Source organism: Drosophila busckii, chromosome 3L (assembly GCF_011750605.1).
Source record: "Drosophila busckii strain San Diego stock center, stock number 13000-0081.31 chromosome 3L, ASM1175060v1, whole genome shotgun sequence".
NCBI lineage: Eukaryota > Metazoa > Arthropoda > Insecta > Diptera > Drosophilidae > Drosophila > Drosophila busckii.
In genome coordinates this window covers 3,260,324-3,277,663 of record NC_046606.1, presented here as the reverse complement: position 1 = coordinate 3,277,663, position 17,340 = coordinate 3,260,324, and the positions used below count along the sequence as shown (strand labels likewise).

General features: G+C 41.9%; 1 protein-coding gene across 4 annotated transcripts; it reads right to left on the bottom strand.

Moving 5' to 3' along the window:
* Positions 1-659: 659 nt before the first annotated feature.
* Positions 660-11,340, bottom strand: LOC108600127 (dentin sialophosphoprotein). 4 transcript variants are annotated; one of them, XM_017987510.1, is made up of 8 exons: positions 11,112-11,340; positions 7,625-7,880; positions 7,213-7,368; positions 6,876-7,148; positions 6,303-6,410; positions 2,674-2,923; positions 895-1,519; positions 661-835 (listed from the first exon to the last, which is right to left on the bottom strand). In XM_017987510.1, exons 2-8 carry the CDS (start codon positions 7,848-7,850, stop codon positions 686-688), a joined length of 1,788 nt encoding a protein of 595 aa, XP_017842999.1. In that variant the 5' UTR covers positions 7,851-7,880; positions 11,112-11,340; the 3' UTR covers positions 661-685. The 4 variants fall into 4 exon arrangements, with proteins under 4 accessions (XP_017843001.1, XP_017842999.1, XP_017842998.1 ...); XM_017987512.1 differs by lacking the exon at positions 6,303-6,410 and having other exon boundaries at positions 660-835; XM_017987509.1 differs by having other exon boundaries at positions 6,303-7,148.
* Between the last annotated feature and the right edge of the window lie 6,000 nt (positions 11,341-17,340).

The following is a 17,340-nucleotide window of genomic DNA, read 5'->3' as shown; positions in this document are numbered from 1 at the left end:
TTCATATTAAAGGCGAGCATCATCATGTGCTGACAGTCAATATAATGAAGCTGCCCCTAGTAACAGTCAAAGTCAGAGTCACACACATAAAAAGTGAAGTGGCAATGTGTGTGTAAGCAGGGGGTGGGCAGCAGCAGCAGCACTGATGAGTTCACTTCACTGAGCAAATGAAACGATATTGTTGTCAATTTAGGTGCAACAAAGCACAACCCGAACGAACGAACGAACGTCAGACAGACAGAACAAAACAAACAGCATGCATGATGGGCGACAAAGCAGGCCCAAACTGTGGAGAGGGTTGTTGCTGCTGCTGTAAGAGAGCAGAAAGGACGGCAAACAACAACAAATTGCATGTCCTTCCGCCTTAGATGCAACACAATATACACGCACTCATATTTACTTTGTAAGTGGCAAGCAGCAGCAGCAGCAGCAGCAGCAGGCAAGGACCAGCTGCATTAATGAAAACTGAAAGCAACCTGACACAGATACTTGCCACGTGCAAACTTAAACAGCAGCTGGGTGTGTCTGCTGCTGCATTGTTCGGTGTGTGTGGCGCATAAAACTGAAGCTTAGTGCTTGCGACAAGTTTGATGTTTTATTAGCCAAAAGGCAAAGGCGAAATAAGTTAAATAAATATATAAGTTAGGCATTTAAATTACTTAGTAGCGACTAAATTTAGTTTGCTTTAAAGACGCACCACCTCCACGCCCTGTGGCGCGAAGAGCGACTCGGCTGCCAATTTGAGCTTCTCATTGACCAATTTGGCAATCTTGGGCGTGCGACGCCAGACGAACTCGCGTGTGCGGTCGTGATTGTCCTTGCTCTCCACCTCGACCTGCCAAAGAGTTAACAATAGCTAATTGCACAAAGGACACTGATTGGGGGGTTACGCACCTGCTTGGGCTGCTGCACCTTGATGGACATGAGCGTAGCCCGATCGTCCAGCACACTGAACTTGATGCGTCCGATCATTTCGTTGGTGCGTGCCGTGGCGCTTTTCACGCTGCGCACGCTGCCGCGCTTGAAGGACTTCTCGACGCGCAACATCAGCGGTCCGAGCGTGAATTTGGCCTTAATGGTCGAATTGCGTCCTTCCGCATCGCTGATCACCTTCACATTGCCCACGCGCTTCAGCGTCGCCAGCCCCGACAGGCTGCCCTCGGCCTTTTGCAGCTTCTCCACTTCCGCCTTGCTCGCGCCCACTGGCGGCTGATTGTAGCTGGCTCCATTGGCTGCTGCCTTTTTCGTGTTGTGCTTGTGACCCGACGCCCCTGCCCCTGCTGACGTTGTTGTTGTTGTTGCTGTCTTCTTGGCGTTGGCGGCCTTGCCATTCGACTCGCCAGCGAACACGGTGCGTGTTTCCGCCTTGCCTGCCGCAGCGGATGCTGCGCCCTGTTCAACCGGCTCCATTGCTTTGAGTCCCAGCTCGCTCTGTAATTGCGTCAATTGCTCTTGCAATTTAACAGACTCTGTGCTGCTGCTGGTGCTGGCAGCACGCGGCTCGGAGCGCGTGTTTTTGCTGCAAAGAGAAGGATACGCATCATTTATCAGGACACAGTTGATTAAATATGCCAAGTCCTAAACGCTCTAACTATGGCGGGGGAATGTAATTCAAAAGCGGATTCATAGTTCATAGTGCTCATAGTTTGTTTTACTACTATTAAATAAATCATAGATGATTACATTTACACAATGTATTGTTAACATTTAATGGAATTACATTAGTTTACTTTGCATTATAGTAAGTTAGCTCTTCCACAACTTTTATAGTGAAGGCTATAAAGTCTGCTGAATTTTGTATCAAGCATAAAAATAGTTTCACATACTAAGCATAAAGTTTAAAGTAAAGTTCACAAGCAATGAATTATTTATTATTATTAGTCTGGCAACTGACAAAGTTCACTGCTTGCTTACTCGCCAATAGTCTGGACACGACTGACCTGTGGCCTTACTTTGCAGCCGCCCACATAGGTGGGAGGTGCTCTGCTACTCTTCGCTCGAAAGCAAGTTCGTTGCTCGTGTCTTTCGTTCGCATGCGATCGATCGCTCTGCGGCCGAACAAGAGCGTCGCCGCTTTGTTGCTTAGAGAGCGCGCTCAATGCGAATCGTGCGTTGAGTGGATGGTTGGGTGTGTGACTGTATTTAGAGCATGAGAGGGACTTGGCAACAAAATCAACTTGTGCTCATTGGATTGAAGCTACGTGCTAAGGATTTAAATCATTAAATAAAATGTGCCCATTTGAAGAATAACTAAATGGTAGATTTGTCGAATAGCTTTATCAAAAAAGAGTCTAATAGTATTGTAAAGCAATTTAATAAAATATTACTCAGCCTTACTCTTGCTTTAAGTTTGTGCATCAAATGCATCTGAGCAAAGTATTTCTGATGAAAACAGTTTAGGCATAACAAAGAATTTGTGTTCATAGTTATAATCAAAACTTTATGCTCAGTTACATATGTAAATCTAATTGTATTACGATTAATATGCTTTTCAGATTTTTTCTAAAGAGTTTAAAGAGCTACTGCCTTAATTCAAATTATTCTTAAGGCAGCTATTATACTTGCTGCAAGCTTCTCAATTATTTGCTATAAATCTCACTTAAACTCTAATTTAATTAGAGCGTGGGCTACGCGCTTGTCGCTATGGCAACATTATTACTTCTAACTACTTACAGCTTCTTGTGCGTTGTGCCCTTGTGATTGGCATTGCCCTTCTTGGTCTTTGTTGTGGTCTTCACAGCGTTTCCGTAGCTGGGCGTGGCTGTTGCTGCAGCGGCCGAACGTCCCGCCAGACGCACCACAAACGGATCATAATTGTCGGCGACGATTTTATTAATGCGCGAGAAAATGGCATCGATGAAGTGATTGTGACGCGCTTGGAACACATCCGTGGACATGTCGATGACGTTGTTCTTCAGATCACCTGCACGCCACGCCATAAAGAATTTGTTATGTTAATACGCTTGCATGAGCCTCACGCATAGAAGTTCATTTTGTGTTGCAGCTGCGAGTGTGTGTATGTGTTTGCTTGTGGTTGTGTGTGTGTGTGTGTGTGTGTATATAGGGTGGGTAGTGGGTGTTGGGAGTGCGGGTAAGGTAAGCTGCGGATATTTTTGCCATGTACCGTGGTTAATTACGCTTCATGCTTTTACATGCAGTGCTCACTGAGCTTTTCTCTCTCTCATTCACTCGCAGTAGTTTTAGTATGTGGCTGCATGCATGTGTGTGTGTGTGTGTGTAAGCCACAAATACTGCTGCACATAGTCAATGATTATTATGCGCCTTGTTTGTTTGTGTGTGTGTGTGTGTGTGTGGGAGTGGGAAACATGCTTGGGTGGGCAAATAATATTATGAAAAGCATTGACATTGAAGCGCGCTGCAGCCTTTAACTATTATATATAAATGTTAAACATACACACACATACATACATATTGAACATATACTTGCATAAGCTGATCATATTTCAGGGCTGCATAAAGTAAACTTCTGGCTTAAATTGCTGTCATATAATTAATGTAACTTTGGACTGCAAGCAAACTAAAAACAAAGTAGCTAAGCTGTAATTATTACTTAATTATAAACAAAAAATAATTGCTAAATTAAATGCCGTTTAAAATTTATAGACTTACATTAAATCTAATACATTCATGTTGAAAATTAAACTAAGTCTAACTCAAAGCCTAAACAAATTAAATATATTAGCAACTGCAAGTTTAATTGTTATAAAATTTGACAGAATGCTAACAGAAATTTAATAGATCGAGTGCTCAGCATTTTGATTATTGTTGGGCGTAAACTTACGCAGAGAATTCTTAATGCTCTGAAAGTCTTATGTAACTGCTTTACAACTTTTTGCCACTCTGTTCGTTAAAAGTTTATCCAGCCCTAGCAGAGATGCACAGCATTATACAAATGTACAAGGTGCAGCAGCAGCAGCATCCACACAGTTGAGTGTAATGAGCTACTAATGTGCTTTTACTCATATACACAGCAACGAGCGTCGAGTCTAGCATGTTAGTTATAGAGAAGCGAGCAGCGAGCAGCGAGTTGTGCAGACAGCACTTGTCCCTTGGGTTGGCTGTCTTTGTTGGCTTAAACTATCGCATGTGCATATGAACTTTGTACTTTTGTTTTTATTAATTGAAGCGCATTTGCACTTGGGTTCATAGCTTCCGCTATGCAACTGCTATATTTAGAATAAATAATTGCATAGTTTCTTTTAGCCAGCGCAGCTCAGCTCAGAATAAACCAACACCTACTACAGCAAATGATAAGCGTAAACTAATTACAGTTGCTAAGCTGGGCGTGTAAACTTAAATACATTTAAAGCCATGAGTGTTGATGCGGTTAAGAGCGTGATAATGTTACAGTTAGATAGACAGAGAGAGAGTGATAATAGCCAATTACCTATAAGTATTGTACAAGTAGAGACGCTTGAAAGTATGCTATGTATTTCAAATAAAACACAAATTACGTTTTCGTTTTCAATTTGTCAAAAAGTTGTACACAATTTTCATAAAAAATTTATTTAAGCAAATTTTTGTGTGTTGTTGTTGTTGTTGTTGGTGTGTGTGTGTGCAGCTTTTGTTTAGCTTTGTTGCTTGTTTTTACAATAAATAATAAATAAATAAATAATAAATTACAAAATAAATGAACCTATAACGCAAAAGTTTAACAATTTGTGCAATGAAAATGCAATCAATGTCAGTTTCATTTTGTGCAAACTTTTTCTTGCCATTTTTTTCTTCAGTTTTTTGTTTTGTTTGTGGAAATTGTGCGCTGCCTTTCAAGCGTTCAACTTTTAGCTACAATTTACAGTTTGTTTAATTTCGTATTGAAATCATTTTAATTTAAACAGTATTGTTTTTTGCTTGTTTTTTACAATTTGCGTTATTTACGTTTACGGAAAGTTATGCAAGCCAAACAGCGTGAGAGAGAGAGAGAGAGACAGAGTTACAGTTAGAGAGTGAGAGAGAAGCCAAAGTAAAGAAAATTTATAAATATTCAACGATTAATTAATTAATGTCAATTGTAAGCCAAAATGTATGAAAGCGTGAGACAGAGAGTGGAGTAAAGTGAGCGAGACAGAAACACAAATAACTATATAGACAGATATATATATATATATATAGTAGATATAGATATAGCTTTGGATATGCGCATTGATAATCATTTAATTAGTTTTTATCGCTGATGAGCAGTAAATAAATTAATTACAAAGTAAATGTGTGTGCGTGGCAATAAAAAATGATTAAAATTAAAATAAATAAATTACACTAAGTGAACAATTATCCTGCTGCTTGTTACATCAATTTAGCTACTTGTGTGTGTGTGCGTGTGTGTGTGTGTGATCATGTGTGTGTGTGTGCGCTGCAACTTTGACAACTACAAATGGGTTCAAAGCATTTGCTGTTGCCTCAAGTGCGGCGCCAAATATTTTCACTTTCAATTTGCTGCTCATTGCTCTTTAAACGTTGCGCTCTTTCAACAAATTGTGCTGCGGCATTTAACATTTTGTATTCTTTTAAATAGTTGCTGTTGTTATTGTTGTTGTTGTTGTTGCTGTTGCTGTGTGTTGGGTGTGGTCAGGTGAAACAGTCCGTGCGTAAATAACGTGAAATAGAAAACTCTTTAGCAAACTCAGTGCGTGTGTGTGTGTGGGTGAGGGGGGGCGTGGGGTAATTGCAAGTGCGTGCAGCTTAAAAGTTTTTTGCATTTAACATTGTTGCTGTTGCAGTTGTTGCTGCTGTGCTTTTAGCTGTTGCTCAATTTTGCAGATAGTTTGTTTGACTAGCACCAAACTCAACTCAATCAACTCATTTCGAGAATGTTGTTTGCTTATATATGAAAATGTTTTTGTTTTTGTTTTTGTTTTTCGTTTCAAGTTTTTGCCATTTACTAAACTCAAAATAAATAAATAAATAAATAAATTAGAAATAAGTTATTTTTGCATTTGTCGTGTTTGTTTGAAGTGGGTGGTGGTGTGTGTGGGGGGTGGAGAGATAGTCAGTGCTGGCAAAGTTTAATGCAACGTCCGAGATTTGGTCGTACCCCATCGTATTATATAGAAACATATGACATCTGCTTGCCTCAGGTCTGTATGTCAATTCAATTGGCAGTTGTTGTTCATGTTGTTCATGTTGCTGTTGTTATTACTCTTGTGTATGTTTGTTTGTGTGTGTGTGTGGGTGTTTTTGTTTATGTTTTTGTTAATGCTTGAGCTCTTTTTTGGTCTTCTTGGCAGCGCTTGTAGATTTTTTGGCTTTCGCTGTTTTCACTGCTGTTGTTGACTTGGACTCACGTGCTTCGCGTCTTGCCTCGATGACGTCATCACCGATATCGATATCCTCATCATCATCGTCCTCATCATCATCATCGTCGCCCTCCTCGTCATCGCCAGCGAGTGCACCTGTAATTTCATCGACTCCATCATCAATATCATAGTCATCGTCATCGTCGTCCGTGTCCTCGTCGTCAGCCGAAGCGGCGACTCCACCAACACCAGCAGCAACTGGCTTGGCTGCTGTTGCTGTTAGTGTTGTTGCTGGCTTCGCCGCAACGGCATTGACAACTAAATTGTTATTATTATGATTGTTGTTAATTAGCGTGTTTTTAGTTGCTGTTGCAGTTGCTGTTGCAGTTGCAGTTGCAGTTGCTGTTGTATGCTGTTGTGATGATGCTTGATTATGGCTTGTTATTGTTTGATGTGTCGCTTGTTGTTGTGATTGTTGTTGTTGTTGCTGTATTTGTTGTTGTACTTGTTGCTGTATGTTTTGTTTTTGTTGGTCATTTGCATTGGTGCTACTTAAACTAGGGGTGCTACCACTACTACCATCTACAAGTGCATCTTCATCGTAAAAAACATTTAGTTCACCTTCGTTGTTGTTGTTGTTGTTGACGCTGTTGGTGCTGATTGCTGGCGCGGCAGCAGCAGCAAGCTCCTCGGCGGTGTTGCCGCTGGCTGCAGGCTCAATGGCATTGCCGCTCTCGGCGGGCAGATCGACGCCATCGGAAATGCCGGTGGTCAAGCCGCTGCTGGCAGCGGGCGCAATCTCTTCAATAGCCTGAGCGGGCGCAGCAGCAACGGGACTGCTGGCAGCGCTGGCAGCGGGCGAGGCATCATCATCATCATCCTCATCATCTTCATCTGTGCAAAGCAAAGCGAAGCGTTGTTAGCGCTGGCAAAAGAGCAAACTGAACTGGCTACCTACCGCCCAGAATGTCGTCAAACAGTCTGTCCAGATAGTCATCATCGTCATCGTCTTCCTCCTCATCATCATCGCTGGCAGCGGCGGGCGCAGGCGCAGCTTGTCCCTGTGGCGTGTCGTCCTCTTCATCATCGTCGTCCTCATCATCGTCTTCGTCATCTGCAAATCCCGAAATCAAAATAACTGTGTTACCCAAAGGGGAAACGGACAGGCAGCACACAAAATGTTTCACATTAATCGACGTCACACTGTATTCAATTGGAGCTTGGAGCTTGAGAGTGCCACAGTTGCCATCAGTGCCCAGTGAGTGCTGCTGCTTGTGCTTGGTGCGTAGACGTAGCTTACAGTAGTGCGTGTGTGTGATTGTGTGCGTGTGTGTGCTTGTATTTGTGCTATTATAGTCTTGACTACTTACCATCATCATCATCTACCAAATCTCCTAGATCTGGCTCATCATCATCATCGTCTTCGTCGTCATCATCATCATCGTCATCGGCTGGCGCCGCCGCTGGTGCCACATCGTTGTTGACCGCTTGCTGACGCGCCACCGCCCGCTCGCTGCGCGCGAGCAGCTGCAGAGGCGATGCCTCAATTTGCAACAGCAGCGCACTTAGCACGCACAGCAATATAACGAACTTCATGTTTTTTTTTTGTTTTTGGGATACGCTGCTCTGCAAATTGACAAAAGACAAAAGGGAATTTCGAGCTGTTAAAAAGTTTGCAGAACTTTTACTTTTGTGGCCTGACCCAATTCGGTTGCTGCCGCCGCTGCAACACTTTCTTTTCTCATAAATAACGCGCCAACACGCTGCTGGTCAGTCAGACAGCCAAACAGACAGACAGACAGTAAGTCAGTTAGTCAATAAGAAAGCAAGCTACGAGCTACGAGCGACGAGTGTGTAAACATGTTTTTGAGTTGCTGCCGCTGGCTGTTGTCCACATGTCCAATTGTTGGCACTTGACACACAGCAGCAGCAGCAGCAGCAACAGCAGCGACAACAATTGCTGCTGCAGGCGCCGCCGCCGCCGCCACCACAGCGAGCCAGGTAAAGCGACAAAAGTTAGTGTATAACTTAAAGTTCAAAGCACTTTAGCGCACAACAACAATTGCTATTCAATTTAAACATTTGCCAATTAATAAACTTGCATTAAAGCCAGCTACATAATATGTAAACTTTATTGCTTACTAACTTTTTGGTAAGAGCATTTGGCTGAACTTTCGTTGAGCATTTGCTGGCTTTGATTGCTGTTGGCTTTGTAGCCGTGCCAATCAGCATGATCAACAGCCAAAGGCCATAACAAACAACCGCAGCAATTGTCGCTGTTGCTGTTGTGGCCACTGTCAAGTGCGGCAGCCACAAGTGAAAGCGTTGCTGCCACGAACAAGTTTTGCTGCTGCTGCCGCTTATTGAAAACTGAGTAAAGTAAATCTACAAATCGAGTTCAGACGCAGTCGCTGATAAACCAAAGTGAAAACCCAGTGACCCACTAGGCCAACTGACGACGAGCTTGGGCCAGCTGATAAGCTTAAAAGATACAATTTTATGAGCCACCACTCACTCTGCAGCTCAAGATGCGCTCTTGCGACTGTTGCGCTGCTTAATTAAAACTTTTGCTGCCGCTGCTGCTGGTTTTATTAAAATCTCTGCGCGGCCTCGGGCCAGCATTGCAGGTGGCAAGGGCATGTCAAGTGTATTGCTAGGCCAATGGAAATGACATTCATTTTGTTGCACATTTTGCTAGCAGCGGCCCACTGTGCGCCGAAGTTTGCGTCTTATGAACTCTGCTTATTGAAGTCTGCGAAATTGCGTTGGCAACGCTTTATGCCTGCAACATTTTCTCACCTAACTTGCAGCATTTAATGCAACAGCGCAACAACAACGAAAACTTTCGACAGGCAACAGCAGGGAATATGCCTCCACCCCCCCACCCCTTAGAACTTTTGCCAGCACTTGGCTGCTCTATCTTTGGTTCTGCTTCAAGTTCTAGCCACTTGTAGTTCTTGTCTATTGTAGGCAGCAACTCGAATGGAACGTTCAAATGCAAAAAGAAAAGAAAAAGGAACGCAGTTAACCGTGTGTGCATTTTGCATTTTTAATATGCAAGCCAAACAAAGAAGGGTGAGTGTGCCAACAAAATTACACACAGGCAAACAATGAGTGGATCCTTCGCCTTACTGCGTCTGCCATATCAGCGTCATATCAATAAATATGCAGGCGGCCACACAAAAGGGCGTAGCCCCCAAAGCCTTGCAAACAAAGGCGCCAGCTCTATATTTTCAGCAGCTTGTCTTTGCTTAAAACTTGTCCCATATGCTGCTTGTCTTGCCGGCTGCCGTAGCAGTTAATTTGCTGCGAGACAAAGCCGAAGCAGCAGCAACTAACAGCAAAAAAAAAACAAAAAGGGAGCAGCTTACACGTGCCGCTTGAACTGCCACGCCTTACATTCATCTTGCTACAGTTTATGCATGCACGTTGCATGCTGCACGTTGCATGAATTAGGAGTTGTTATCAAGTTGCAGCAGCAGCAGCGCCAGCTGGCGTAACAAATAATGCACTTGCTGCCAAGCCAGCTCAGAACTCTGACAAACTAATGGACAAGGTCTACTCAAAAGTTTTGGGCCCACCAAAAAAAAGAGTTGCTAAGCCCACAAAAATGTAAAAATATTTTTTAACAATTTAAATGCAGCTTTACATTGGTTGCAAGCAAATGCTTACAGAATTATAAGCAAAGTAAACTAAATGGTATTTTATAGTCGACAAAATATTTGCTTAGCTGCCAGCGGCAAGGCGTAAACTTTTGCATTTCTTGAGTACGCAACTTTTTGTGGCAAGCACACACACAGACAGACACCCACACAGACACACATGTGGCTGAGTGCGCCACTCGAATTTATCGTAGCGAAAACAAAACCTTCTCAATGAGCATGTCGAATATTTCTGCGTTAATAGCTTGTGTTGTGGCTTAAGTGCTGCTGCTGCTGCCAAATGCTGCAACAAAAACAGTCAATAGTTTTTGCTAGCACAAATGCTTGAGCGCTTGCTTTGTTTTGCCAGCATTTGGCGTGTGTGGTGTGTAAACTATAACTGCGTTTGCCAGGAAACACTTAAATTAGCCTGGGTCTGGGTCTGGGTCTGGGTGGGGCGCTATGTGGGTCAGAAACCTGAGAGAGAAGACAGTGCAGATTACTCAACTGCACTGACCACAGCGGCACACAAACACACACACACACACATATACGCATAGACAAGTGAAAATGGAGCACATGAGCTATAACGACGAAAAACAAAAAAAAGTTAGAAGCTGCTTGGGAATGGGGCTCTAAATTGCTGCTCAGTTACAATTTATGGCCCTGGCCAGCAGCTTCAGTCAGTTGAGTCGAGTCCAAGTGGATCTTAGTGTGTGTGTATGGGTGTGTGTGTGTGCGCTGAAAATCAATTAAAAGTTCTTGCTCAAGACACTCCTATTGCCAGCAGCTTCTAGTTGAACTGCTTTGTGGGTCAGCTGGCTGGCTGGCTTGTTGCTGCTGCTAAGATGTTGCATGCAACTTATCACACAAACACAAACAGCAACTCTGTGTGTGCGTGTGTGTGTGCGAGAGTTAACAATGTTACAATAATCCTTCAAATAATCCAATTAATCCAAGGCCTAAGCGCTTAAGTCTCTTGTACAATTTTCACACACCGTTAAATATATAATAGAAGTTCTTGTTACGTTAACCGATTTGATATTGTATTTGAACTTGGCTTAAACGAGTTAACCGTTGCGCTCTGCTCGAGTAACCGCTGAAGACTGTCACTGGCTGAGCGCCTCTCGTTTGCTTTTAGCCCCCAATGCGATTCTTGGCTGACTTTCTTTTTTTTGTTTCTCTCTTGCTGCCAAACACAAACTTCTTCTTTTACCTGTTTCTCGCTGTATGGGGGAGTTGTTGTTGTTGTTTTTATATTTTTAACGTATTTTAGTTTATTGCTTTTGCTGTAATTGTGTAGGTTCTTTTTTTTTGTAGTAGTAGTAGTAGTTTGCTCGAGCTTTCGTTGTTGGCAATTTTCACACCGCCGCGCACTCAACTGTCTCGCACGACTGACCGTCTGCAACTGATCGTGGCTACAGTTCTTCAGTTACCAGCAGACATGTTACATGGCTTTCTTCAGCTCAACGCGTTCAGCACTCAGCGCGCTCTTGCGCTCTCTCAAACGAACGTTGGGGCGTAAGAAAGTATTTGGCACAGCCAGCGACTCGCTATTAACTACAGTTACAGCCAAACTGGCTCTGGCTTTGCCCACAGGCTCTTTGATAAGCCCAACTGCAATTGCTTATCAATGATATATAGTTAAAGCATTATTGTTCTTATTAATATTTGCCTGGGACGCACCCTAACCCCATTCCATGCTTGTCGGCTCTTGTGCTCAATCAATATGCCACATATTATGCATATTTGCCATATGTGCGCCGATATGTGCGCATTTTATTGATGAGTTTTGCTGGAAGTGCTAATTTCAGTGCTCGCTGGCAGCACATCAAAGTGAAATCGCACACCATGGAGCATTGAGCGGTCAAAAGAAATACTTATATATGTGTAAATAAATCGAGAAGAAAAAAAACTTATATGTTTAATGAAAAGAAATAGTTACTCAAAGCAAACTGCGACAAGCTGTAATGTAATTAAGTTGACTTGCATTTCATTTTCAATGTCCGGGACACAGTGGGCCAAACTCAAAGTCAGAGCTTTCCCACACACACACATACACACACTGTGAGAGAGAGAGAGGGCGACATGTGAAAAATGACGCTGGCAACAGTAAAACGTGTTCTACTCGTTTATAGCGGCCGCCTCAGCATTGTTGTTCAAGTTGGGCAAAAGTTGTTTTTACTGTAGCGCTTGCCTGTCTATAACTTTCTTCGCAGCTGCTTCTTCTTCTTCTTCTACTTATTGTTGTTGTTGCTATTATTGAGCTAGCAAAGTACGCAAGTCGCTGCGTAGCATTTCAGTTAACAGGTCAGTGGAGTTATCTCAACTTAAAAACTTAACGCAACTAACAGTAGTAGTGGACTTTATGTGCGTGGGGGGGGGGGGGGGGGGGGGGGGGTGGGGGGGGGGGGGGGAGGGGGGGGGGGGGGGGAGGCGCGTTGCGGGGTGCGCGTCAGCAACGCTGGCAGACAGTTTCAGACTTTTTTTTGCCGCAGAATGTTACGAAATTTTATGTAATGTGCCGAAATAAAAAAAAAACACAAAATGCGAGCAAGACGTCAACAAAAGACTAAAGAAACTTTCTTTTCAAGGCAACAAAACGTACGCAAATCTTCAAACTATGCACAAAAGCCATTTAAACTAAGCTATATAAATTGCTACACATAAACAATTGCTAAGGTTGAGAAGTCAAAGCTCAAACAAGTTCAAACTTAGTTGCAGTTAATCAAAATGTCGTTGGGTAAACATTTTCATAAACAAATCAGCGGCATTTGACTAATTAAAATGTGCGGTGCAGAAAAGCGGAAAATTCTGCGTATTTCGCGCTTGATTAGTTTTGTTCTGCTGCTGCTGCCTTTATTAATTTAAGTTCAAGCTGCCAAAAGGGTTGCCTTACAATTTTAGTTGTAATTTAATTTGAAGAGCTCAAGTTACAAAAGTAAATTATTCTTTCTCTAGCCGGGCTACAGTGCTTGCCAGCAATTAGTGTCTGGGGCCAAACTTTATACAGCCAATTTGGTTGACACCGCTCGTTAAGCGTCGTTGATTGTTAGCATGACATTCTCATTTAGCCAACAACGCTGACAATTAAACGTTAGAAATTATTTGATTACCGCGCATTTGTCGTGCCAAGTCAATGTCTGATTTCGCTTTTCTTCGAGCGCAGCAAACCAACGACAAAGAAAAAAATTAAATATAAATACCTGACGTTAACTTTTTCTGTTTGGTGAGATTATGCATGAAAGCGTTGCTTTGTGCTTGGAATAATTAGCAGGCACGCCTCCCCAGCTCCAGCTCCAGCTCCAGTTGTCAATCAACTAATCGATTGTCAAGCGTGTCTGTCTATTTAGTTTTAGTCGCTGTTATTAGTAAGCCAACTGCGAAATATGCACAAAACTTCGACTTGTCGAGCTTTTTTCAATTTGAATTTCACATCAAATTCAATTTTTTTCTTCTTTCTTATGGTCTAACTACTGCCCATTGCTATTGTTGTTGTTGTTGTCTTTTGATGAATTCATTCACGTACTAACCACAAAGCTAACGACTGCCGCAACGTCAACGACTACTGTTGACCGTTAAGCCAGCTGGAAGCTTCAAGTGGCCAAGAGCTCCAAGTGTCTTCCTGTACTTTGTGCTGCTGCTGCTCATTTCGCATTCAATGAGCGACGCATCCATCGAACGAAAGCCAAGCAATTTCAATACGCACAGGCAAAAAAAAAAAACAACAAGCAAACACAAAAAGCAAAACCAAAACCTACAAAAAGGTAAATGAAAGTGCCCTCAAAAAGTTTTCTAAATTCATGCGGCAGTCGTGGACTTGCCCATGGGCCATGCCCATTTCTACCTGACTTAATTGTGTCGCATTGCAATGAATATGCAGAGCGAGAGAGCGCAAGAGAGCGCAAGAGCGAGAAAGAGAGCGCGCGCTCAAACTTGTCTTGAGTCTTTCAATTAGCGAAAGTCTGTTACAAGAAGTCTTACATTGATATGCATATTTAATGTTCTACAGTTGAACTAAGTCGCAACAGCAACAACAGCAGCAACAACAAGAGCAACAAGAAAAAATAACAAAAGAAAGAGTCGTTAACAATATAATTTTACTTTCAAGCCCTTTCCGCCGCAGCAGCAGAGAAGAAAAAACAAAGCCTATCAGAGATTAAATTAAATTAAATTCAATAAATGAAGCGACGGCTGACCAAGTGGAATTCGAGGCGAACTCTCGCACAGGAAGGGAAAGCTGCAAACGAACGTGTTACTTTGTATGCAGCTGTATGTGTGTGTGCTTGCGTGTGTGTGTTGGTGTTGTTGTGGCAAAGTTAATGTGTGGCTTGTTTCACAGCTTCAAAGAAAAGCAAAAGTCTCTAGTGGCCGCCACCTGAACATTACGGCCACAAATTGACATTCTTTGGTTCAACACACACACACACACACACATACATACATATAATAAACACATGCGCTGCAGTGAGTTTCAATAAGCAAAGACGGCAACAAAAATACCGAAACTGGCTGCAGGCACTTTCTCTTTCTTTCACTGTCGCTAACGGCAATGCCAAGCGACAGCCACATAAAGGGAAGCTCTTCACATCAACAATAAATAAATCAAACAACAACAAACTACATTAAATAGACCAATTGCTCTCATTGGTATGCTCTGCCTTAAAGCCATTTATAATTTACACACACACAGACGCACACACAAACGCAATTTAATCGATTGCTGGCAGCTACTTGCAGCATGTCCCTTGGTAATTGTCACTCTAAGGCTTTGAAATGAACGCCCCAAAGCTAGGTCGCTGTCTCTCTGTGTGTGTTTGTGTTTGTGTGGGCGTGGCAGCATTAACAAAATGCCAATTATGCTCATAAAACTGTCAAGCCAAAGTGTTAGCGACATCAACAGCCAGGAGAGCTACGAAATGCTTGAAGCGCAGCTCAAAATTCATATCAATGTCAGCTTTGAAATTCAAAACTCGCGCTGCCAACATTCAATGGAAAATGTGCCCTAAATATAAGACATTAAATAAAGCATAGCTGTTAAAGATTTTAATCATTACAAATTATTGAATTTTAATTAATTTACTTTACTTACTGATTGCAAATAATTGCAAAATAATGCGGAATTGTTTGAAATGATTCAAAATAATGATTAATTGAAAATACAATTTTAAAGATTAGATTATTTATTCTCATGTGTCATCGTAGATTTCAGCTGCGCATTAAATACGCATTAAGATTATTTTCTGATAATAATCTAACTGATTAGTAATGATAATTGCAACTGAACAGCAAACAGCAACAATTGCTATAAATTATATTATATATATATATAGATTTTACTACTAGTTGCTATCATTCATACATTTCTTTGAATAAGAAAAAAATCTAGAATCTGCTTAAATTTGATTTAAAATTCTGTGGCATTATATAAAATTATTCTTGCGTCTTAAGCGTCTATCATAGAAAACTTTTTCTCACGACTAGCCCAGCTTATGCTTATTGTATGTTAATCTAGCTCTAATTCTATTCATAGCTGCCCCAACGGGGGCACAATAGCAATCCCATTGTCATCAACATGCCACTAAGCTAATTGTTATCTAATGCTAAAATATTTCTTTAAATTTATGCAAGCTAAAAATTCGTTAGTCAGACCTGCTGTTGATGGCTCGACTGCAGATTATTGGGGGAATTGGCCTGACAAGTTGATAACTTTCCAAACATGATAACTGACGTAGCCTGTCGTGAGTCATTTGCATTTCACTCGCACTGCCATTTAGTGTGTGCAAAAGTTGTTGATGAAGCTGGCAAATATAATATTTAAATTTGTTTATGCAATTTGCTAATTTGTTTGGCATGAAATGAAATCACATAATTGAACTACCTTAAAGCGAAGACCTAACGTCAATCAATTTGTTTACAGCAGCTATGACACACACACACACACACACACACACGCATACATAAGCCTAGACGCTGTTGCTGTCTCCTTTTTGCGAGAGTTGAGGCAGGCAGAGTTTATCAAATTCAATCACGAAATTTAATAAATATGCAAATTCACGTTCGTGTCAAATTACATGAAAATTTTATGGTATTCACTGTTATTGCAGTGGTTATTATTATTGTTTTTTATTGCTGTTGTAATTGAACTTTCAACTAGCAGCTCAAAAAGAGCAGCAGCAATCATGGCGTATGCGTGTTTTACAGCTTCGCACTTGATGTACTTTTAATTGCCATATAAGCATTAAATTGCCGTTAGTGCTAACTATTATAAGCTATTATTATTATACAGACGCACATTGCGCAATTTACACAGAGTGACAGACAGACAGACAGACATCTATTTAAACTTGTGTAAAAATAGATTCACTTTTTGTCACTTTTTCAAATTGAAATTATGCAAGCTGAAAGCGCTTTACACGTTCAATTTAAAGTCACTTTCTTTTTACACAAGCATATTGCGTGTGCTTTGCATTAAATAATGTCATTTGAATTAACACCAACGGCGAACGCTGCCGCGCGCTGGTCGCTAAACAAGCCAAACGCCAACGGTCACGACGCATTAGCATAAGTTTTGTGGCATCAACAGCATTTTGTTGCATGCTTTTAGGCGCTGCCAGCAAATTGCGTATACGACAAGAGTCAAGTGTCAAGACTGTGTGTGCGTGTGTGTGTGTGAGGTGTGGGCGCATGTTAATAAGGTAAATATTTGTTGGAATCTTAAGTGGATGCTCCACTGTCAGTCTGAGTTTATGTTCATTTGAGCGCTGCTTGGTATCTGATTGCAGGATATTGTGCTGTCGTCTGGGCTTGACTCTAGCGTGAATTTAATTTGCATTTGCAAATGCAAATGTATCACACAGAAAACAAGCTGACCAGCTGACCAGCTGACCAAGTCGAGCAAGCTGCGCACAGCTGACAGCTTTTGTATGTTCGCTTATAATTGGATGCCTTTGGCCCTGGTCAGCTGCATGCGAGTCGATTTTGCGAGTCGTAAGGCGTGTAATCAAATGAAATGCAAGGCAAAAGAGCAAAAAAAAAAAAGGAACAGCAAAAGTCTTTACTGAAATCAAATGTCAAGCACACATTGCCTGTATCTGTGTGTGTGTGGCTAAACCAGGCCAAGAAGCGGCCTAACCTTGACAGACCTCGCTCGATTGTTGGCCCAGTCCAGTTGCTTGTTGGTTTTATGTTACACGCTTGTGCCTTTCGGATACGCTGGAGCTACACTAAAGTCTTAAAGGATTTGTTGACGTTGAGCTGATGCTGAGAACGAGCCTGACCTGGACTGACATGCAGGTACAACGACGCTGAGTCCGGTCCGGCGTTGCTAGCTTAACATGCAAAAAGTAAATTCGATTTTCTGCGCATTCTCATTTTGATTTCAATTCAATTTTGCTGCCGTTTAAGCACGGTAAACAATAATTAGATCTGCGCACAGATTTTCA